The sequence below is a fragment of the Orycteropus afer genome, unplaced genomic scaffold, assembly GCF_000298275.1.
Source record: "Orycteropus afer afer isolate SDZICR_OR568_19922 unplaced genomic scaffold, OryAfe1.0 scaffold00257, whole genome shotgun sequence".
In the NCBI taxonomy this organism is placed as follows: Eukaryota; Metazoa; Chordata; class Mammalia; order Tubulidentata; family Orycteropodidae; genus Orycteropus; species Orycteropus afer.
This window is the reverse complement of record NW_006921844.1, coordinates 412,414-436,404: the sequence shown is the minus strand read 5'-3', so window position 1 is coordinate 436,404 and position 23,991 is coordinate 412,414. Positions and strand designations below refer to the sequence as shown.

The window sequence follows — 23,991 nt, the reverse complement described above, 5'->3', positions numbered from 1 at the left end:
GACTCGACGGCACATAACAACAACAACAACATGGTAAGGTTCCTGGGTGGCGCAAATGGTTTTCACTAACTGAAAGAAAGGGTGCTCTGCAGAACAAAGGCTTAGAGAACTGCTTCCATGAAGATTTAACAGCCAAGACAATCCTGAGATCACCATGAGTCAGAATCAACTCAACAGCAATGTGCTGGGGTTGGTTGGGAAGGCTATGAGACTGAACAGGTTTCAGTGAAGCTTCCTCCAGTTTTTCAGCCAGTGAAAACTCTATAGATTACAATGGTTTGATGTGCAACAGATCATGGATATGGTACAGGACCAGGTACTGTTTTGTTCCATTGTGCATGGGGCTGCATGAGTTGAGAGCCAACCTGACAGGAGCTAACAACAACAAAGGCTACTTACTACTAGTAACAATGTCTGACCCACAGTAGGCACTCACTAAAAATCCAATGAATGAATGAATCAATGACTATAAAAGTTTGACAAACCAAATTGGTACATTACTTAGGTTTACTGGGGATTCTTACCCGATGTTTTAGGAAGATGTCTGCCAATGTGACAAAGTTGATCTATAACTGTGCAAAAGTAAAGAGTGGAAATTCTCATAATTTTCATGAACTGTGCTTGGTTATCACTGCATTATTATGCTGTCTTAGGTTGTCTGTGATTGTCAACTACTTCAACTATTGCCTTTTAAAATAGCCATCAGACAGTGTAGTATATTGGTTACAGGCTCAAATCCTAGCAATGGCCTTTGGTGAGTTACTTCACCTCTTGAGCAACAATTTCCTCATTTGCAAAGTGGGAATTATAGAAAATATTTTCATATGACTTTGTGAGGTTTAAATGAGATATAATATATACAAAATATTGAAATAAGGTGCCTGTCTCACAGTAAGAGCTCAATTAACGCTCACTATCACCATTGGTCTGACTCGACGGCACATAACAACATCACCTGGGTGATGGGTCCGTTGTTACTCATGACCACAGTGGGTCATTGGGTGGTTGTAAATTTCTAGTCTAGTAATTTACCTAATGAGTCCCTGAGTAGTGTAAATGGTTGATGGGCTTGGCTGCTAACCAAAAGATCAGTGGTTTGAGTCCACTCAGAGGTACCTCAAAAGGCCTGGCAATCTACTTCTGAAAAATCAGCCACTGAGAACCCTACGGAGAGGGTCTATTCTTATACTCATGAGGTTGTCATGAATTGGAACTGACTTGATGGCAACTAGTTGAAATTTACCTAATAGATTTTAAAATACTGGGAGGAGTGGGCTTCAAGCAAACCCAAACAGGGTAACTCTTGTTGCTAAAGCAGATGTAAATATCACCCTACTGTATCCTATCTGCATAGTTGATAGCTCTTCAGGAATGACCTACCTGTGAATCTGTGCTATTTAAACCATTTGTAATGTTCCAGGTCACCAAAAGAAAAGTTACAGGTTATTGGTATTGGTAGGGTACTGGGTGCCTGTACATAACCTCCTATTTTTCTTTAAAGGTTACTGGTAACACACTGGGCGATTCCTCACTTCTTTCCTCATCCCTCATTCTTTGTCTATAGCAAAGTAGGAGTGACTGTGTGGAGGGACATGCCTTATACCGGCCCCTGTGTGATGGGTAAGGGGTGAAAGGCCCTGACATGGGGCTCATACTCTCTGCTGCCCTCACCTTGCAAGGTGACCTCTAGGAAGTAGTGGGCATACTCCTTGAGGCACTCTTTGGTCTTGCGGGGGCAGGTGGTGGGCCAGCTGTGGCAGTGGTGGTCCTTCTGGCTGACAGAGGCCAAAAGGTAGTAGTCCAGGAAGTGGGCAGGTGTGGGCAGGCAGAGGTTCCAGCCAAAGGCCTCTAGGAGCAGCAGCTCTGTGCCCAGCAGCTCCTTCTTGGTGAGGGTGAAATTCTGGCTGCTCAAGATCCGTGTGCTGTTTATCTGCTCCAACTTGGGTACATGGTCTTCCCTATCCTCGAACTTACCTGTGGGAGAAACACAAGTCACTGGAAGATAAGACTTGCCCATACCCAGGAAGCTAAAGGCCCATGTGCTAAACTAAAGGACAGGTGCTGGCAGAGTGGACAGAAAGCAGAAAGGGTGGACTACAAAGGACCAAGAGCATACATTCAGATCTGTCAAACTTGGGCTCAAATCCCCATGCCATTGCTTCCAGCTGTGTGATCACGAACAGGTGTCTCAACCTCTCTTTGCCTAAGTTCCTCATCTGCAAATGGGATAATAATGGAACCTATACATCATGTTTCCTATCTCATCAATTCAATGAGAAAATGTACTTTACAGTGCAGCAGATTACTTAACACGGCCCTTCTAGCCATAGTCTTTGTAACTCTTACCAAATGACTGGGTGGGACTATGAATTGAGGTGCTTTCGGCCCAACATGGGGATTGGATAGCTTCTCAATAATGTACACAAGGTGCATGGCACCTTTATGTGAGTGGGGCCATGAAAATCAGTTGTATTGATCCCTAATGAGAGGATTGGTCAGTTTTGCCATCCTGCTAGGCTTAAAATAAGCCATCCGAGAGGCAGAATGGGGGACCTCACAACCATTAAGAAAGAAGAGCCAAGAGTGGCGTGCATCCTTCGGACCCAGGTTCCCTGCCTTGGGAACCTCCTAGACCCAGGAGACAGAGGACAGTAACTTCAGAGACAGTGAGAGATGACAAGAAGCAGGGGCAGAGAAATGGCAGCAGTATAATCAAGAGACCAGCAGGAGAAGGTGTGGTGGGCTTCCCAGCCCAGGGAACAAGAAAGCTGAGTATCTTCGTGCAGGAGGCTTGTTGGTGGAGTGGGGTGCCTCTGGACACTTACTGGCAGAGTTCAAGAGCTTCGTAACACTTGTCTGAACAGGGCAGAGGCCAGAGAGAGGACTGTCTCCACGCATGGTTGAGAAGAAGCTGTCCTGATGGAAGAACTGTATCTTGAATTGTTTCTGATCCTGAATTGTAACCTGTTACTTTCCTAATATTTCTGTAATTGTGAGTATTGTCTATAAGTTTAGTGTGGCTATTTCAACAAATTATCAAACCCAGCTGAGAAACAGACAGTGCCATGGAAGAAATGCCTGATGTCAGAATTGGTAAAAATTCTGACATTGGAGGATGGAGACATACCTAAACTCTGTCTCACAGAAATCATCCTTTGGCTGTGATCTTGATTCTCCTTCCCCTTGTGAAGGTAGAGGAGGTCAGACGTCACCTATGGCAACATTTTACACGTATCAAATGCTCAGCCCAGCAACACTGAAAGCATCCAATAACCATTGTTAAGATCTGGAGAATAAGATGAGACCCTGCATGGCCCTCAACAACTCAACCTCCAGGCCACAATGAGAAAGATTACAGATCTGATCCTGTCCTTCTGATCCTATGTAAAACTGTTCAGTGCTCCCCTTGTCTTCATTATCGAGTTTAAGCTCTGTAGATTGGGTCTTAGCTTGGGTTCCTTCAGAAACAGCTTGCTTGGGAGGCGATCTCAGGAAACATCAGGAGGTCAGGGAGAAGTCGACAGGAAAGAGAGGAAAGCCAGTAAGGATATATTACCACACTAGTCACCACTGTGGCCAACTGGAGTTTCACCCTACTGAGGAATTCTGAGAAACAGTATAAAACATGGCCCTTGGATTATCCCACCCAAAGGTCAAATGGACAGAGGTATTTGCATATTAACCATTGGTGGTCACAGTGTGGACTGTTCTTAGGGAGCAATGATTTCTCTGCACTTCTGGCTCACCACAGAAAAGGAAAATGGGCTCCAGCTGCCAGAGAGGATCTTGGGCTAAAGAGATACAGCTGCTGGCAGGTGAGAGTCAGGCCTGGGTACACTGAGGGTCAAGAGCGAGGACCAGGGGTGGGGGCTGGGGGTGGGTTACAGGGCAACCCACTAACCTCAATGCCCCTCATACTTGGGAAGTCTCCCTATACCTGGTTGTGGGATCAATGACTTGTGGTTCTTTGAAAATAATGTGCTCTTCTTACCTGTGAGCTTTGTCTACACAGGTCCCTCTGCCTGGAATATTCTTCCTGAACACCTCTTTACTCAGCCCACCTCCACTTGTCTTCACCTTCAAGTCACAGCCTCAGGGCATCCTTCCCTGACCATAGCCCCCATGTACTGTATGACTCCCATGTAAAATGGTGACCCCTTGAGGACCTGGCCTTGGTCTGCATGCTACTGTCCTCCAAGCCCAATCTCATGAGGTGCAGAGCAGCTGCTGAACAAGTCAGATGAGGCAGTGGGAAGACCCAGCTGACCTTGAAGCACTTGTCTGAGATAACTAAGGGAACAACACAAAGCTTCACAACCCTGCTCACAACTGCAGGTGCCTTCTGACCCATTCTCATGAGAATCTCATGCTTCGATGATAGATGAGGAAGAAGCCTCGACAGGCAGTTCCTACAGTGGATACAATACAGTCCTGAATGTTGTTGTTGTTGGCCATCGAGTCGGCCCCGACTCATAGCGACCCCTCCTTGGGTTTCCGAGGCAGTATTACTATGGAAGTAGGAATGCCCAACCTTCCTTCCAAGGAGTGGCTGGTGGGTTTGAACCACCAGCCTTCTGGTTAGCAGTCAAGTGCCTTAGCCACTATGCTACCAGAGCTCCTACAGTCCTGAATAGGGCCTCAAAATACATAGTGCCTAAGGCACTTGACTGCTAACCAGAAGGCTGGTGGTTCAAACCCACCAGTCACTCCTCGGAAGGAACATGGGGCAATCTACTTTGGTAGTGATACTGCCTCGGAAACCCAAGGAGGGGTTGCCAAGTCGCGTCTGACTTCATAGCACATAACAACAAAAGAGAAATAGTGACTCTGTGATGCCAGGCACCTCATCTTCTCCGAGCACCTGGCAACAGTCCGCTAAGTGTTATGGAGGATTGAACTGTGTCCTCCAAAACTATGAGTTGAAATCCGAACTCACTATGCCTGTGGAAATAATCACACCTGTGGATGTAAAGAGCTCTGGTGGTGCTGTGGTTAAGGCATCGGATGCTAACCAAAACATTGGTCGTTGGAACCTACCAGCTGCTCTGCAGAAGAAAGATGAAGCAGTTTGCTTCTGTAAAGATGTACAGCCTTGGAAACTCAATGGGGTGGTGGGAGTCATTATAAGTCAAAATCAACTTGATGGCAGTGGGTTTGGTTTTGGTTTTACACCTGTGGCTGCAATCCCATTTGTGAATAGAGTTTTCTTTGTTATGTTAATGAGGCCATAAGAGTGGTGTGTCTTTTGAGATACAAAAGAGCAGATCAGGCACATAAGAAAGGAACCACCTGAAGATCACCAAGGAACTGTGTAACAGAAGCTGGAAACAAGGATCTTCCCCCAGAGCCAGCAAAGAGGATGCCTTCCCCTAGAGCCACTGCCACCCTGAATTCAAACTTAGAGCTTCTAGAACTGTGAAAAAATAAATTTGTTTGTTAAAGCTACCACTTGTATTTCTGTAATAGCAGCATTATGAAACTAAGACAGTGGGTAGAGATGGTGCAAAGTATAGCTCCACCCTGTGACAGGTGGAAGTTGAGCAAGTGGGAATGGACAACACGGTGAAGCTGGAAATGATGGCCAACTGCTGCCAGCCACTGGCTTACAGCAACTCCACACACCATCCTGCCTGTCAGGACTCGGCATGGCCATTGCCTCCAAGGCACAACCTCACTTTTCTTGCACAAATAAGAACTCAGAGGAGAATGTAAGATCAAAGCTGCCCAAGGAGAACTTCTTGCATGGCTGGAAATTCTGGGAGTAAGGACTGGCTGCCTGGCCTCTGCACTGAAGCCTCATGCCTCCCCTACTGCCCCTCAAGCAAAGGATCCAGCCTTGTGGAAGGTCCACTCCTCCCCAGGCTAGGAGTGCTCTTCCCATCACTTCCCTTAACTTGTGTTCTCCTGGACTCAGTTCAGAGGACTCTACATGACGCCTCTCATACTGTATTACTTGTTTAATATCTGTGGTTGGCACCTGACTCTAAACCCCATGAAGACAGGGACTTTGTCTGACTATTAGATTCTAAAGCATGTGGTTTGTGGAAGGCTGCAGTCTACAATGGGAGCCCTAACTCCATTTTGAGTCTTGATATAAGTTCAGGTGCCATTGAGTTCTTTCTGATCATGAAGCCAGCAATGTGGCTATGTATGGACAAATCTGGGGCAAACTTAGGGAGAGGCACTCTGCCCTCAGGAAGAATGTGGTTGTAAGTTGATTCTGCTCACACAAAGAACTAGGAAACTTTCCTGAGTGTGTCCTTAATGATCCATTGAAACTAGCCACATTTTATCTAAGTTAAGTGAAGTTAATTGAATAAGGAAGACTGAAGAAGAGTTGATGCTTTTGAGTTGTGGTGCTGGTGAAGAATGCTGAAAGTGCCATGGACTGCTAAAAGAACTAACAGCTTTGTTCTGGAGGAAGTGCAGCCAGAATGCTCCTTGGAAGCAAGAATGGCCAGACTTCGTCTCACCTATTTTGGTCATGTGGTAAGAAGGGACCATTCCCTGGAGAAGGATGTCATGCTTGGTAGGGTGGAGGGTCGACAAAAGAGGGGGAGGCCTTCAATGAGATGGATTGACACGGTGGCTGCGATGATGGGCTCAAGTATAGCAGGGATTGTGGGGCTGGAGCGGGATTGGGCAGTGTTTCGTTCTGCTGTGCATGGGGTTGCTATGAGTCAGAAACGACTCGACGGCACTTAACAACAACAACAACAACAAGTTAAAGGTTGGGGTCTTGGTATTGTCTTGTTGGCACCTTGTAGCTAGGACTCATGGCTACATAGCAGCCACATAGCCACCTGACCAGGTGGTCAAGTCCCAGAACTAATCCTGTAACCCTTTTTAATCTATGGCTGCGTACATATCCCAATCATGGTCCTTTCTCTGCTTCTGTAGCTCTGCTTGTGACAGTGATGAATTAAATTGCCACCAGTCATGATTCTGTGATGACTTCCTTTATTTTCTGTCATACATAACTAGCTCCATGGACATGACTCAGTGGACTCCACTCAGCCTCTGTGCTGTGTACATGCTGATAGTTTCCCTCATTCTGGATGATGTCTTTGTTTTGTCTTTTGCCTGTCTTAGGAGCTCTGGTAGCTTAGTGCCTAAGGCACTTGACTGCTAATCAGAAGGCTGGCAGTTCACACCCCCCAGCCACTCCTCGGAAGGAAGGTTGGGCAATTTACTTCTGTAGTGATACCGCCTCAGAAAACCAAGGAGTGGTCGCTATGAGTCGGGTCCGACTTGATGGCACATAACCACCACCACCACCACAACAGGCCTAATAAAAAGGTTTCTATAGAACATGTTTGAATCTGGAGTCACTCCTATGCCCCCAAATCCCAGCACAGTACCTGGCCCATAGCACAAATCAGTTTCCAACTCACGGCCCCTCTGTGTGTGTCCTAGTAGAACTGTGCTCCACAGGGTTTCCAATGGCTGAGCTTTCAGAGTAGATGCCAGGCCTTTCTTCCAAGATGCTTCCGGGTGGATTTGAACTTCCAACTTTTCAGTTAGCAACTGAATACAATACCCATGTGCCCCACCCAAGGACTGCTGTCCCATAGTAGATGTCTAGTAAATATTCCTTGAATGAATGAATGAAGGGTTGGTTTTCTCTGGATAATGGAATTTAAGGCCATTTGAATTATTCTCTGGTGATCTCTGATTATCATATTCTCCAATTTTTCTCCAATCATCATGTATTCCTTGTGCAATTTGAAAAAGAAGGAAAAAAAATCTTTTTTTTGCAAAATTGCCAAGGTTTTCCCTGAACCTTGCACTGAACTCCAACCAACATTGTTTGCATGTGCTCAACAGAAACAAGCTCTCTTTTCTTCCCCAGAGCAGAAGGTAGCAAGCACAGTGAAGGTCAGAGCCATAGAGAAACGAGCACTGTCACTGGGGGAGGCAGACACCCCTTGAGGCATTGCTGGCAGCCCACAAGGCACATGTGCCAAATCAGATTACTTTCCTCTCTCCACCTGGGGTTTTTCAAACCATTCAGAACTCTGCCTTTTCCCCAGCTAACAGGCCCAAGAGGATTAACCTCAAGTGGAAGAGGCCAAGGATTACTGTGAGTCCTTGGACGGAATGTTTAAGTCCTCGACTACTACCTAAAAGGTTGGCTGTTCAAACCTACACAGAGGTGCCTCAGAAAAAAGACCTGCAGGTCTGTTTCTGCAAACCTGAGTAGTAGTCCTACTGTGCACACATGAGTTGGTGACTAACAAGGATTACTGAGGAACCTGATTCACCTGCTCCCTCTACTCCCCATGCTAGGGAGGCCATGTCTCCTGGGGACTACCACACTGAAGGCTAGAGCCCAGCAGAACTGGGTGTGAGTCCTCAACATGATTGTCATGGACTCAAACAGCATGCCACCAAACTCCAAAGGCTATTGCTTTGCCAACTATCTAGGAATCCACCCATGTTAGGATGATCACAGAGGCTGAAAAGTGTTTAGTATGAGCCCTGCAAGAAATGCACGAAGTCCTGATTCTGGGATGGGCACTATGCTTAGTGCCCAGCACTCCCATATCCTCACAAAAACTCTTCCAGGTAGGGCCTCTTGAGATTCCTGGAGGCTCTGAGAAAAAGCTCACTAGTTTAGCAACTACTCCCCAGCACAATATATTTTGCAGCCAGAAAAGAGTTTATGAGTTTCCTGGTGGTGCATGTGCCCTGCAGACATTTCCTCCCCTCCTCTCATGACCCTGAGGGGGCAGCCCTTTGTCTCCAGCATGCTGCCTCAAGCAGCACCACCACCAAGCACCACTCAGCTGCTTCCTCTTTATCAACAAACTGCACAGACAACAGATGCCAGGCTTTAGGCAGGTCCCTAGGGAGGGGCGGGGACACAAGTCCTTCTAAGTCAGATAAGAGCCACAGACTCTCCTTGACTACTTTGAAACATTTTTCCCCTCTCAACTGTTTACTTTTTTAAAAAATTCGTATCTACAGAAAGTATGAAAGAGCACGTATGATCATTCACCCATATTTGCTCTGGGTTTGTATGCATATAACTATTGCTTTTGGTGAACCATTTTAAATTAAGTTGCAGATATGATGTTGTTGTTGTTATGTGTTGAGTTGGACCCGACTCATAGCAACCCCTCCTTATGTTTCCGAGGCAGTATCACTACGGAAGTAGATTGCCCCATCTTCCTTCCGAGGAGTGGCTGGTGGATTTGAACCATCAGCCTTCTGGTTAGCAGTCAAGTGCCTTAGGCACTACGCTACCAGAGCTCCCGCAGATGTATGATACATCAACCTTAAATACTTAGCATCCATCTCCTAAGAATTAAGTCTAAAGCACTTGACTGCTAACCAGAAGGCTGGCGGTTCAAACCCACCAGCCACTCCTCGGAAGGAAGGTTGGGCAATCCTACTTCCGTAGTGATACTGCCTCGGAAACCCAAGGAGGGGTCGCTATGAGTCGGGGCCGACTCGACGGCACATAACAACAACAACAACAACACAGAATCATAACACTATTAGCAATCCTATGAATGTTAACGCTAATTCACTATTTTCTCCCACATAATCCATATCTGACTTTCCCCAGTAGTCCCCCCCTTTTATAATCTCTGTTGTTTTTGGGTAGTATTCAAAGAATACATAACAATGTTTATTATGTCTCTTTTGTCCTATCTTTCTTTTTTGTCCTGTTTTTTTTCCCCTATGATACTGACTCTTTGGAAGAATCCAGGTCAGTTGTCTTGTAAAACATCCCATATTTGGGATATGCCCAATAGTTTCCTCATGACTGGAGTCCCAAATGGGTTAATGTGCTCCACTGCTAAGCTAAAGGGCAGAGGTTCAAATCCACCCAAAGGCACCTCAGAAGAAAGGCCTGGCAACCTACTTCTGAAAACACCATCCATTGAAAACCTATGGAGTACAGTTCTAGTCTGACACACATAGGGGTGTCATGAGTAGGAATCAACTAAAAGGTAACTGTTTTTTTTTTTTTTTAAATCACAACTAGATGTATGTCAACTTACCATATGAGCCCTGCAAGAAATGCATGAAGTCCTGATTCTGGGTTGGGCACTGTGCTTAGTGCCCAGTACTCCCAGATCCTCACAAAAACTCAACGGCAACACTATGTTGAACACTTGGTTAAGGTGGTGATACAAGATATCTCCATTTTAAAGGTACCATTTTCTCTTTGAAATTAATAAGTAATCTCAGAGACAGAACATCCTGTTTCCCAGCAACCTTAAATCAGTGATTTGGCATCCACTGATGATATCTTCCTGAATAAACTATTACAGTGGGATTGAAAAAGGATTTTTAAAAATTCTATCATTCTATCTACAGTTTTTTTTGATGTTCACATTGTCTCAAATTTGAATAGTGGAAGCTCCATAAACATAATGCTAAACCTGCTTAAGACATTACCCTGGCTATCTTCGGCCAGGCAAGGTGCACATGTGTAGTGGTGACAAAACACCTAATTCCTCTTACGTGCCAGGATCAGCCTGCTCTTCACACACCTGACTGCTTCCTCTTGCCACTCCCTGAGGCTGGTGGGCACAAAGAGATGGTAATTAGTCCCAGGTTTCACAGTCAGTGGAGTGATGACCATGACTCTGGCCAAGTGGTCTAAACTCTTAACCACAGACTGAGCAAGACAAGGCTGATCCACTGTGCTGCAGGAGAATACTCACAGACTGGCTTCTCTTCTGCCAAAGTGGACATTTCCCAAACCACCTACTGTCCTGGCAATCAAACCTTGTGGCAGCTCAAACAGGAGTCCTGACTTTTCTGAATTAGACCCAGGAGACGAGGTATTTGTAATTACTTAAACATTAAAAAATACATATAGAGAGAGCAACAATGAACCCCCATGAATGCATTCTCGAGCTCCAACAATCATTAACATTTACATTGCCTTTAAAAATACATACTTAAATAAAAAGGGCAACAACACAGAACAGCATACTGCAGACCCTAAGCGTTGCTCCGACTCCTGACTCAGGCCCAGAGGCTGTCCACTCGCAGCTAAACAGGCTGCCATCTGTGCTGCTCCTGGATGGTGCCCCAGCAGGTCATGCCAGCAAGATGCCCATTAGTCCATTAACCAAGGCTCAGAGATGGGGCTAAATGACTGGTCCAAAGTCTCCTGACTAAAGAGATGGTTTTAAAGCAACAGCTGGCTACTTTTCTGCCCTAAAGAAACAATCAAAACAAAAAACAAACCCATTAACTGCCCCTTAGAGTTTCCAAGGCTGTAATCTAATCTTTATGGAAACTGCCCTATCTTCCTCCTGAGGAACAGCTGGTGGGTTCCAGCCTGCTGACCTTTCTGTTAGCAGCTGAGCACCATCAATGCTCCTTAAAGAAACATACTGCTTTGAAAAAGAGGCAGAGCTATTCTCTGAAAATGGCCACCTCTGATTCCATTTTATTGAAGTCTTTCCCCCCTTTCATCCAAGAATGAGAAACAAAATCTGATTGGAAAGTGAGACCCCTTGTGTATCCCCAAATCCCTGGGCAGCTCCCTGCCCTGTTCAGTGTGGTGATAAAGAGGGGGAAGTAGGTCTGAGGAACCAATAGTTGCTGGGATGGGGCCTGGCCTGGTTCAAACCTCCAGGGGGGCCCTGACACCTTCCAGGTGGCTGTGGGAAGCACCAGGCAGTAAAAAAGGTGGAGACTGACAAGGAAAGAGGAAGCTCTGGGAAAGTGGAGGCCTTTCTGTTGCTAACTCCTTTCTCCTCAGATTCTTCCTTTCTCCGAGTAGAAAGAATTTAAATGCAATTTAAATACAATCTACTAGGCATTTTTTACGGCTTTGTCCAGAGGAGAGTTAATGAGGGCTATGGAGCACCATGACCTGGAAAGCCAGGTTCCTGGAGAGGTCCTGACCAGAAACAAGAATGCCTAACCAAGGGCCTCAAGTTCATGCTTAGGTGCCAGTTTCCGTCCACACTCAGTTATAATTTGTGTGTCCTTGGGCAATCACTTAGAATGCGGTGCCTCATGGGTGGGAGGGAGGTCGCCCTGAGATATTGCAAGTAACTGGCACAGGACCCAGCAGGTAGGAGGCATTCCATAAATGTTAGCAGCTGCTGCCTGGATTATTTATTGAACACAGTTTTCTTTGCACCTCGATCTGAGATTATGGAGTCCTGTTAGTTGGGTGTATGAAACTAGTAGAGTTTGTGGCTGGTACTAGAAGACATTTTCTTACAAGGGATGAAAATAAAGCTGTATTAGAGCTTAAATTCTAAAGCACTTGGGATTGTGGAAAGTCATGGCATACAGTGGGAGCCCTAACCATTTTGAATCTTGACATAAGTTCAGATGTCAGTTGAGTACTTTCTGACCTTCAATACTGTAGCTATGTATAGACAAGTTCCAGGATAAACCTAGGGAAGGGCAGTTTGTCCTCAGGAAGAATGTGGTTGAAAGCAGATTATGCACACACAAAGTAATAGGGAACTTGCCTGAGTGTGTCCTTTTCTAATTTAAATTAAGGTTGGGGTCCTGGTATTTTTTTGTAGCCACCTGGAGCCTCAGACTCAGGTCGAATGGTCATGAGTCATATCTGGACCACCACCTGGTCAGATAGTCAAAGCCCAGAACCAATTTTGTAACTCTTCAATTATGTATGTATCCCAATCATGGTCCTTTCCCCACTTTTGTAGTCCAGCCTGCAATAGTAATGAATTGATCTGCCACCAATCATGATTTTGTGATTATTCCCTTTGTTTTCAATCATATATAATTAGCCCCAAGGCCATGACTCAGCGGACTCAATTCAGCTTTCTGTATTGTTTATGTGCTTATGGTTTCCCTCATCCTGGATGGCTGTCTTTGTTTTGTCTTTGTCTGGTCCAAGGTTTAATAAAAGTGTCCCTATTGAACCTGTTTGAATCTGAGGTCTCTTTTCCCCTACAACAAAGGCCCCATGAGATCCAATCCACTGGCTGGGTGCAAAGAAGATGTGTTGCTAGAACAGATGCTAGAGTCACTCCAGCTCTCCTTCCACTGTACTCTGACCTTGAACTCTGACCCTACCTCTGGAGTTTCATAGGAGCTCTGGTGGGATAGTGCCTAAGGCAGCTGACTGCTAACCAGAAGGTTGGAGGTTCAAACCCACTAGCCACTCTGCAGAAGGAAGACTGGGCAATCTACTTCTATAAAGATTTACCACCTTGGAAACCCAAAGGGGGTCACTATGAGTCAGAACTGACTAGATGCAGTGAGTTTGCAGGAGTTGCAAGGTTCATAGCCAGGAAGAGAAGTAGGCTGGAGTGCAGGGTCCAAGGCCTTTCCCAGATGGGGCCCCCACAGGGTGGGACTTTTCCAAGGTCACACAGCTGGTTAGGAGGCAGCAGAGAAGTCGATCACCTGAACATGAGCTCCAGGAGGGCAGGCGTTTCAGTATTTTGTTCTCTCTAGCATCTGAGGCCTGATGCTGGCTTTCAGGGGGAGGGAGGCCTTGCACCCCCCCTCACTTTACTGGTGACCAGGATGGGGGGAAGCTTTGGGTACTGTGCTTAGCATGCCTCTAACAGAGGGTCCTTCCAGCCAATTCTGTAACAAACCTCTAAGGTTAGAGGTGCTTCACACATGGAAATGGAAGCTCAGAAAGGTTAAGTGACTTGCCCCTATCACCCACCTGGTAAGGGACAAAGCAAAATTAAGTCTGGCTATCTGCTCCATGAGGGTAGACATCTTATAGGACATTTTAGATCCCCTTCAATTAGGGAGCTCTGGTGGCCTAGTGCCTAATGGATTTGACTGCTAACCAGAAGGCTGGTGGTTCAAATCCACCAGCCACTCCTCAGAAGGAAGACTGGACAATCTACTTCTGTAGATACCACCTCAGAAACCCAAGGAGGGGTTGCTATGAGTCAGAAATAACTCGATGGCAGTGAGTCTCTTTTGTTTTCCCAATTAGTCTCAGATATAGTCACAAGGACTTCTATAATAAGTCCCCTTTATAAGTCTATCTATCTGGGTGTAGGAATCCTCATGGGTTTGGTGTCAAACCAATTGCAGTACCTCCTCATGTAACGTCACCCTCTTCTCTATGTCCCTCCCCTGTGCTTATGCTCTTCTATTTTAAGTTTTTCTTTGCATTGTTGTTGTTATGTGCCGTCAAGTCAGACCTGACTCATAGCGACTCCCTCCTTGGGTTTCCAAGGCAGTATCACTACGGAAGTAGATTGCCCCATCTTCCTTCCGAGGAGCGGCTGGTCGGTTTGAACCACCAGCCTTCTGGTTAGCAGTCAAGTGCCTTTAGCCACTACGCTACCAGAGCTCCCTTTCTAAAGCACTTGGTTTGCAGAAGGCTGTAGCCTACAGCAGGAGCTCTACTTAGTCTTCACATAAATTCAGACACCATCTGACTTCTTTCTGATCATTAAACCAGCCATGTGACTATACTGAGAGAAGGCCAGCCTGGTCCAGGGAAGGGCAGTTTGCTCTCAGGAAGAGTGTGGCTGAAGGTAGACATGCAGAAAGGCCTCTCACAAAGAACTAGGGAACTTACCTGGGCATTTACCAAAAATAGCCAATCTGACGCATGTTATCTAATTTAGGTTAAAGGTTGGGGTCCATTTGACTATGACTCAGGGTCCTATGGTCATAAGTCATATGCTGACTACCACAGTCAGGTAATCAAAACTCCAGAACCAATCTTGTAACCTTTATTTTTTTTTTAACTTGCGGTTATGTATGTATCCCAGTCATAGTCCCTTCTGCTTCAGTAGACCTACCTGTGGCAGTGATGGATTGACCTGCCACCAATCAAGATCCTGTGATGATTTCCTTTATTTTCTATTGTACATAATGAACTTTACGACTATGATTCAACAGATTCCATCAGCCTCTGTACTGGGTGTGTGCTGATGGTTTCCCATATCTGAGATGACTGTCTCTGTTTTTATCTTTGTCCTGTTTAAGGTTTAATAAAAGGGTCTCTATAGAACATGTTCAAATCTGGAGTCTTTGTCCACTAGCACATCTTCCAATCTGCCACTTGTCTGTCAATTTGTCGTACTGTGGCGGCTTGTGTATTGCTGTGATACTGGAAGCTATGCCACTGGTATTTCAAATACCACAGGGTCACCCATGGTGGACAGCTATCAGTGGAGCTTCCAAACTAAGACAGACTAGGTCAACAACAGTCAGTGAAAAAGGGGAAGATCCTCAATGAGGTGGATTGACACAATGGCTGCAATGATGGGGCTCAAGCATAGCAAGGATTGTGAGGATGGTGCAGGACCAAGCAGTGTTCCATTCTGTTGGACACAGGGTTGCCATGATAGGAGCCAATGGATAGCACCTAACAACAACAACATCTTCCAATAATGGGATTTAAGTCAAAGGAGTGAACCTCCAATTTTCTATAATAAAGGAATCCTTTCTTTCTTAAAAAAACAAAACAAAACAAAAAAAAACCTCTGGCTTTAGTAATTATTAGAGGCAAAAAGGGTTTCCACTCTTTCCCAAAGGGGCCACTGCTCATGCATCCAGTTGATAAGGGGAAGACAGGTTTTAAGCAATAAGGTTAGGAAGCTGGGAAACTACTCAGAGGGCAGCAGCTTCCAAAAAGTGTCCATTACTCTGCAACGCAGCATGTTGGGGAAGAGCACACACTGACAATAACCATCCTGGATTCCACCAGGGCTCAGCCACTTACTGGCTGTGTGGCCTAGGGCAAGTCTCACCTTCTCAGGCCTACGCTTCCTACAATGGGCAATGGGAACAGTAGAATATATAGAATGTGCTAAGGACAACCTGCTGCTATTGACCTTAGAATAGTGCCTGGTGTTCAACAAGCATCAGAACTTTCTCTTCTTTTTTTAAAAAATGTTAACTGTGGTAAATATATCTATACATATATATAATAAAACATTTGCCATTTCAACATGTTTTTACAATTAATGTTTAATTCAGTGACACTAATTGCATTCATCATCTTCAACCATCACATTATCCATTTCCAAATTTTTCTATTATGGTTAACAGAAGCTCATTATCACCTAAGCACAGAGTCCCCCTTTTCTCCTCCCTCTTGCCTTCTCCTGGTAATCACTAATGACCTTAGGTCTGTATGTTGTTGTTATGTGCCATCGAGTCGGGCCTGACTCATAGCGACCCCTCCTTGGGTTTCCGAGGCAGTATCACTACGGAAGTAGATTGCCCCATCTTCCTTCCAAGGATGCTGTTGTTAGGTGCTGTCAAGTCAGTTCTAACTCATAGGGACCCAATGTACAGTAGAACAGTCTGTTAGAGATATGCCACGCCATCTTGCGTTGCTCTTCTGGGTTCTTCTTCATTCCCTGCTGCCCCACCCAAGGTCATAAGTCAGTTAAAGGAAGTCAGAAACTGAGCTTCCTGCAAGGCGCGAATTTTAAAAGGCAACATAGCCTCTGACAGGTTAAGACCTCTTCCCCCAGCTCTGATGTACAACCTCATAACCCCAGGTCTATACAAGACCACCCTCTCCCCTGCTCACTCTCTCTTCCTCTCCTCTTCTTCCTCTTTCTTTCTTCTTCTCTTCTTCCTCTTCTCCTCTTCTTCTTCCTCCTCTTCTTCTTCTGTCCTTCCTCAGTGCAGGCGCCCTTTCGCCTCTTTAATAAAATCTCCTGTTGGGTACCCTGGTGTGTGGCGTGGTCGTTGAGTGCTGACGGAGCTCTAACACAGTCTGCCCAGAAATACTGCCCAGTCCCGCCCCATCTTCACAACCACTGCTATGTTTGAGCCCATTGTTGCAGCCACTGTGTCAATCCTCATTGACAGTCTTCCTCTTTTTCACTGACCCTCTGCCAAGCATGAAGTCCTTCCCCAGGGACTCGTCTCTCCTGATAACATGTCCAAAGTATGCAAGACAAAGTCTTGCTGTCCTTGCTACTAAGGAGCATTCTGGATATACTTCTTCCAAGACAGATTTGTTCTTCTGGCAGTCCAGGGTATATTCAGTTTTCATCACTGTAGTGGTTATGTTTTTGTGTCAATTTGGCTAGGCCTGGTTGAGTGGCTGGGCAGCTGGATGTAGTATTCCCTATGATGAGACTGATAATCAACTGCTACTATCTACTGTGGAATCTACTGTGAGCAGCTGAGTAGCTGCCTTTAGGATATGGTCTGCTTCTTGTATATAAGCAGACGCCTTGGGGAATGGTCTCTAGCATATGGCATGCTTGACCCTTGCATGTAGCCATGTCGTTATTCAGCAGCCTGCCATGCTCTGCTGACCTTGGGACTTACAATGGACTTGAGTTAATGGCTTGCCATATGGTTTGGTAACATTGGGACTGTGCCTTTTTACTTGTTAACCTTGGGCTTGGCAGCCTCAGCAGCCAGCAGCTGTCTGAGTGAAGAAAAGCCTCTAGCTCCAGTGGGCCGGGAACAGGAAGCAGAGCTGAAGCCTAAGGCTGAGGGGCTTTCACCCAGCCCCCAGAGCCTGGCACTTTGAACTTGGACTTAAAGCCTCCAAACTGTAAACTACTGTTTGTTAAGGCCATGTCATTTGAGGTATATTCTTGTCAGAGTGGCACTAGGTAACCAGAACAATCACCAACACCATAATTCAAATACATCAATTCTTCTTTAGTCTTCTTCACTCATTGTCTAGCTTTTGCATGTGGTAAAAACTAAAAATACTATGGTTTGGGTCAGGTGTACCTTGGTCCTCAGTAAGTCTGTGTACACTGCCTATTCTAGACAGTCATGTAAGTGGGATCATATTATGTGTGTGACTTATTTCACTCAACATAGTATTTTCAAGATTCATCCATGTTGTAACATGTATCTGTGGTGCAGGGAATTACTAGTTATGACTTTTCTAGCCATAGTCTTTGTAACTACAAAGACTTTTGTAACTACAAAGACTTTTGTAATTACTTTGTAACTACCACTGGACTACTGGGTGGCACCATGCAAATAAGGTGAACTCTGATGTTGGGACTGGTTAGTTTTGTCACACTGCCAGGCTTAAAATGAGCCTTCCTAGACAGAGAGGGTATCTCGTTGCCATCAAGAGAGAAGAGCTGGAAGTGAAGTAGAGTGCATCCTTGGACCCGTGATCCCTGCACTAAATCACCTTGGCAGAGAGGCCCCAGCAGAGAGAAACAACCCAGCTGAGAGAGCTATCCTGGCAGCTTTACCTGGCCCATAGAACAAGAAAGCTGAGTGCCCTTGGGCAGAAAGCTTGCTAACGGAGTGGAGTGTACCTAGTTGTAGCTATTGTTAGAGCTAAAAGAGCTTTGTAACACTTGCCCAAACAGGGCAGAGACCAGGCCAAGAGGCCAAGGCCCAGAGAAGCATGTCTGAGGGCACAGCAGAAAGTAGATTGTCGTGATTGAAGAACTGTATCCTGAGTGCATTCCTGAATCTGAATTGTAGCCTGTTACTTCCCTAATAAACCCATAATTGTGAGTATTATCTGTGACTTGTGTGGCCATTGCAATGAATTATCAAACCCAGCAGAGAAGTAGTGAGTGCTGTGGGAGGGATGGTTGGTATCAGAATTGGTAAAAGCTGGGAGGGTAGTGGCATGTCTGGCCTCACAGGAATAACCTTGGGCTGCTGATGGTGATTCTGCCTTCCTCTTGTGAAATTTGAGGTCAGAAGATGTCACCTCTATGTCCTTTTTGCAGTATCAGAACTTCATTTCCTTCTGTAGCTGAGTAATATTCCGTGTGTGTATGTACCATATTTTGTTTATCCATTCATTTGTTGATATATATGTAGGCTGTTGTCCACCTTTTGGCCACTCTACTTTTCTTTATAAGCCTGTGCTTGAATCAGGACAGATAGATTGTTGCTGTCAAACTGACTCTGACTCATGGTGACCTCATATATAACAGAACACAATGTTGCCCAGTCTTGCATCATTCCCATGATTGTGGGCATGTTTGAGCCCATTATTGTGCCAATCCATCTTCCTGAGCATCTCCCTTGCCCTCACTGGCTCTCCACTTCACCAAACATGACATTCTTTTCCAGTGACTGATCCTTCCTGACGACATGTTCAAAGCAAACGAGTCAACAATGTCCTCTTCCCTTGTGATCTGTAAGGTTTTCATCAGCTAATGTATAAGCAGATTGCTAAGCCTTTCTTCCTAGTCTGTCTTAGTCTGGAAGCTCTGCTGAGACCTGTCTGCCATGGTGTTTTGGTTCTAACAGAAATACCACAAGTGGTTGTCTTTAGCAAACAGGATTTATTCTCTTATAGTTTTGGAGGCTAGATGTCTGAGTTCAAAGTGCCAGCTCTAGGGGCTGAGCGAAGGCCCTCTGACCTTGGGCTTCAGCTCTGCCTCTTGTTCCCGGCCCCTGAACCTGGGGGCTTTTCTTTTCTTTTTTTTTTTTATTAGGATTTGGGTGAAGATTTACAGAGTAAATTCACTTTTCATACAGCAGTTCACATATACTTTGTCTCATGTCATTGACCAAAATTTACAATGCAGCAGCTCCCCTCCCACTTCCTCCCCATAGTTACCTCCTCCCAGTGTCCATCCCTTCATACTCTTCTGCACCCTGAGCTATCTCCCTGTGCATAAGCAGCCCTTCCTTCTCCCATGATTGTTCTCTCCAGGGCGTGTGTCTACTTGAGGTAAATGTTTAACTCACATGCCTGTACTTTGTTTGGCTGGAAACCACAGTTGTGGGTTCAATTCCAGACCTGAAGGGCAACTAGGGGCCATAGTCTCAGTGGTTACACCAGGCTCCATTGGACCAGCAAACCTGGTCCCCACCTTCTTTTTTTTTTTTTTTTTGCCTGGGGGCTTTTCTTAATTCAGGCAGCTGCTGGCTGCTGAGGCTGACAAAGCCAAGGTTGACTAGTAAAACAGCACAGTCCCAAAATTATCAAGCAACATGGCAGAACACTGAGATGAAGACTTGGCCAAATGTAAGCTCCAGATGTGCCAAAAGCTCAAAGACCTTTCTCAAAGCTTCTTCTTATATACTGGAAGCAGACCACATCCCTAAGGCAGCTACTCAGCTGCTCATAGTAGATTCCACTATGGAGTTGCTTATCAAAATGGGGAATAACTAATTCAGCTGACCAGCCACTCAAAACCAGGCCCAGCCAAGTTGACACATAACCTTAACTACCACACATGGATAACCCTGTTAGTATTTGAAATACAAGTGGCATAGCTTCCAGCATCACAGCATTGAGCAAGGCACCACAGTATGACAAATTGACAGACAGATGGTGATTGATTCAAGACCAACCCCATAATCACCATCACAGAGGCAATGACAATTTAGTTTTTGAATGGGATATGACATGGTGGAGAAAAAAAGCCAGGGACAGAACAAGAAAACTCTCCAGCAATCAGGCAGTGCTTCTGTGGTCTTTAGGGAAGGGAGGAAGTTGTGAAAAGTCCTGGGGGAGAGATTTAGGTAGCACTCCCCTTCCACTCTGCCCTTAAAGACCTGCTGCTGTTGCCGCTTCCTTCCGAGCAGGGATGTCTAGGGACCCTGAGGTTAGGAAATGTCTCAATAACCAATTTCTAAAATCAGCCATACATGGGCTTTCAAGGCCCACTGGGTAGACTGAGTGTGACCTGGGAACGCCTCTGGCTGTGCTCCCTTTGGAAACAAAGAAATAAAAAAATAAAAGCTTGCTTCCAGTACCTCTTCCTTCCCCACTGAAAAGCAAGGCTATTCTGTTCATGGTTGCCTCTGCAGTCTCTCAATAAATACTGGAGGATGGAAGAAAAGAACTAATGACAACAAGCAGAATTCTAACAGATCAATTTCTGAGTCTAACTCTTGTAACAGAGGCTAGGGTGAGAGTGAGAATGATTTTTTTTTTGTTCAAGAGCTTATTGTAAAATGCCTTCTAGGTCAAAGGTTGCATTCAGCCATCTGGGTCATATGCCAGCTTCTCTTCTTCTGGCTGCAAAGCTGTCCCTGTCTCAGGATGAAGCAACCAAGTGATGCCTTCAGACAGTAGCTGCCCCAGCAGGAAAGGAGTTCTTTCCTGAAATGAAGGCTTTGGTATCACTGCTTTGCAGTGGGTTATTCTTGACCCCTCAGGGGCTGACTCTGGACTGCCTGATGAGGCTGTAGAAAAAGCAGAAAGTAAGCTCTCTTGGGCTGTAGGGCCGAAGGTGTGGACCTCCGGGTCCCTGGGTCCTTTGTTTAAACCTCTGCTGCGAACAGGGTGGAGAAGGCAAAATTGGCCACTCTTTTCCAGGTCCAGAGGAAAGCTTCTTTCAGATGTTTGAGGGCTGGTGTTTTCATCCAGGTCAACTGAAACGGATCCCTGCCAGTTCAGAACGCAGAGGACCCAAGAGTCTCCCAGCAACCTCCCCATCCCCTGGCCTGAGTCCTCCTGGAGCATCCAAGGAAGGAAGTGGTCTGGCTCTAGGACAAAGGAGAATGTTGTGTAATGGCTGCGAACAAGGACTCAGAGGCTGACAACCTGCGTTTCCCTTCCAGTCACACTGCTTCCTAGCAAGTTACCTTAACTCCTGGGCCTCAGTTTCTTCCTCTGTTAATGGGGAAAATAACACTGCCTGCTTGATAGGGTTGTTTTGAGAATTAAATGAGTAAACCCATTAAAAACCCGTTAAAAAATTCAGGACCTACGTGACATACACATGCAAACACAGCTATTTCATCATCACTGAGGCCAGGCTTCACCCTCTGCTCCAACACTCTGATTAAAGGGAAAACAAACAAACAAAAAAATAAGATTGCAAGTGATTTTTATTTCAGTCTTTATATATATTTTTAATTTCCTAATTTTTCTATAAGGAACAAACATTATCTGAAGAAAAATATCTTAAACCCCCCAGAAGGCAAAATGCCATTGACGGGAACCTTAGAAACCAGAATGGCAGAGTAACTGCCAGAGAATGTTCCAGAATGGGTCTGCCCTGGCCCAAAGATATCCTGGCATGAACCTGCTCCACAAGTGCCCCCAAGTCTGGAGGTGCTAGACTTTCCTAGAAGAGTCCCAGAAACCCCAGATATGTCAGTGACAAAGAAGAGACATTTCCTGTCTAGACACCAAAATGCCTGCAATTAGAACTGAGACTTGGGAGGTGGGGAGGCAACACAGTTTCCTGGAAGGCAATCTTGAAAATATAGGCAAATGCACCAAAAATGAAAATAATTTCTAATTTCACTACCTAGTGTTGTAATAGGAGCTCTGGTAGCATAGTGGCTAAGACACTTACCTGCTAACCAGACGGCTGGTGGTTCAAACCCACCAGCCACTCCTCGGAAGGAAGGTTGGGCAATCCTACTTCCGTAGTGATACTGCCTCGGAAACCCAAGGAGGGGTCGCTATGAGTCAGGGCTGACTCGACGGCACATAACAACAACAACAACAACAACAGTGTTGTAATAGCCAGCATATTTCCTTCAGGTTTGAAACTGGCTTTAAACGAACCAAAGTTGTCCTCTTGATCCTATCACAAATGACAACACTGACCAGTGTATGGGAACCTATGGAAGGGTAGGCTGCTGAGACCAAGGGTCAGTCTCCAAGCTGCAGAAAATCTACACCCTGAGGAACCTGACTCTCCAAACCAAGGCACTGTTGTTGTTGTTGTTATGTGCTGGGGAGTTGGACCCGACTCATAGCAACCCATCCTTGGGTTTCTGAGGTGGTATCACTACAGAAGTAGATTGCCCAACCTTCCTTCCGAGCCAAGGCACTAAGAGCTACAATCTAAAAAATCCTCCATCCGGTTTTTCCTAAGAAATGAGGGACCTCATGAACAAGGACTCTAGAGCAACTCCCAAGTGGGCTTCAGCGTTAACAGGATGGTATAATGGAATCCAGGCTGTAATAGGGGTGAATAAGAGGCTATAAAACACAGGTATTCACTACAGAGAGGGCTCAAGGTTAAATAAATAAAAAGAAAATGCAAACGCCTAGCTCCCAGCAGCTAAGCTTCAGACTACGTGGAAAGCAGATAGGGTGCGTGATGCCAAAGTCCTGGTAATCTTCCTGCTATCCATGCAAGCCAGACTGTTCCTAACAGCAAGGACATTTTGATCTTACAGGGGTGACTGGCTTGTTCTTGGCATATGTCCAGAAACCTGTTGGTAATGCCAAGCTTGAAGGCGTCTTCTTTAGGAGATGTCTCCAGAACATAAACTCCTTGAGGGTGAGGACTTGATCTGTTTCACACTCTACTGCCTCCCCAGCATTCAGCACAGTAGGTACACACGTGTGGACTCAATCTGCAGTTGAGATTGTAGACATTTCCTCCATTCACTACTGTCTCCCCAGCTGAACACAGTACCTGGCATAGTGCCTTGCTAATTGCCACAGGGTTGATTCTGACTCATGACAACTCCATGTGTGCAGAGAACTGCTCCATAGCATTTCCAAAGCTGCGACCTTTCAGAAGCAGGCTGCCAGGTCTGCCTTCTGAGGGGCTTTGGGTGGGTTAGACTTGCCAACCATTCGGCTAGTAATTGAGCGCTTCACCATTTGCGCCACCCACTCAGGCACTCCTGCCTGGCACTGGTATATAGTAGAGACCAAGTAAAAATTTTTTTTTTTTTAAATGATTTAGCTGTATAGGGTTAGGAGCTCCTAAATACTACATGTTAAATCCCCCCTAAAAAATACAGATCCAAGAACCCCAGGCCCTAAACAACAGGACCGAGCACCAGACTTGCTAAGCCAAATTGTACAACGTGGGAGTTTCCAGCCTAGCCAGATGTCTGCCAGGCAATTTACACAAAAATCCCTCCCCTGAAACAGCTCTAAGACTGCCAGTCTGTGGAGATGGGAACAGGAAATGGAAAATAGCCATGTCCTCAGCTCACTCTGCTGTAGCATTCAAGCTGTGCCTGGATTTGCTCAGTGCGACACTCACACAACGGTCCACCCTTTCCAGCCCGCATGGCAAGCATCGTGGTACCTTATTTTCCTGTTGCTAAATGCCACTGATCAGAAGGAGATGCACCATTGATTCTGTCGCAGCTTTTTGGAGGAAGAAATAAATAAATATCGTCACATTAAGTGCACACATCGAATGT

The 23,991-nt window shown here is 45.7% G+C and overlaps 1 protein-coding gene across 1 annotated transcript in view; it reads right to left on the bottom strand.

Moving 5' to 3' along the window:
• Positions 1-23,991, bottom strand: part of CCNJL (cyclin J like) — an 81,813-nt gene that overhangs the window by 4,216 nt on the left and 53,606 nt on the right. The window contains exon 3 of the mRNA XM_007949912.2: positions 1,672-1,974. Within this exon, the coding sequence (XP_007948103.1) occupies positions 1,672-1,974 (303 nt within the window). The remainder of the gene's footprint in view (positions 1-1,671; positions 1,975-23,991) is intronic.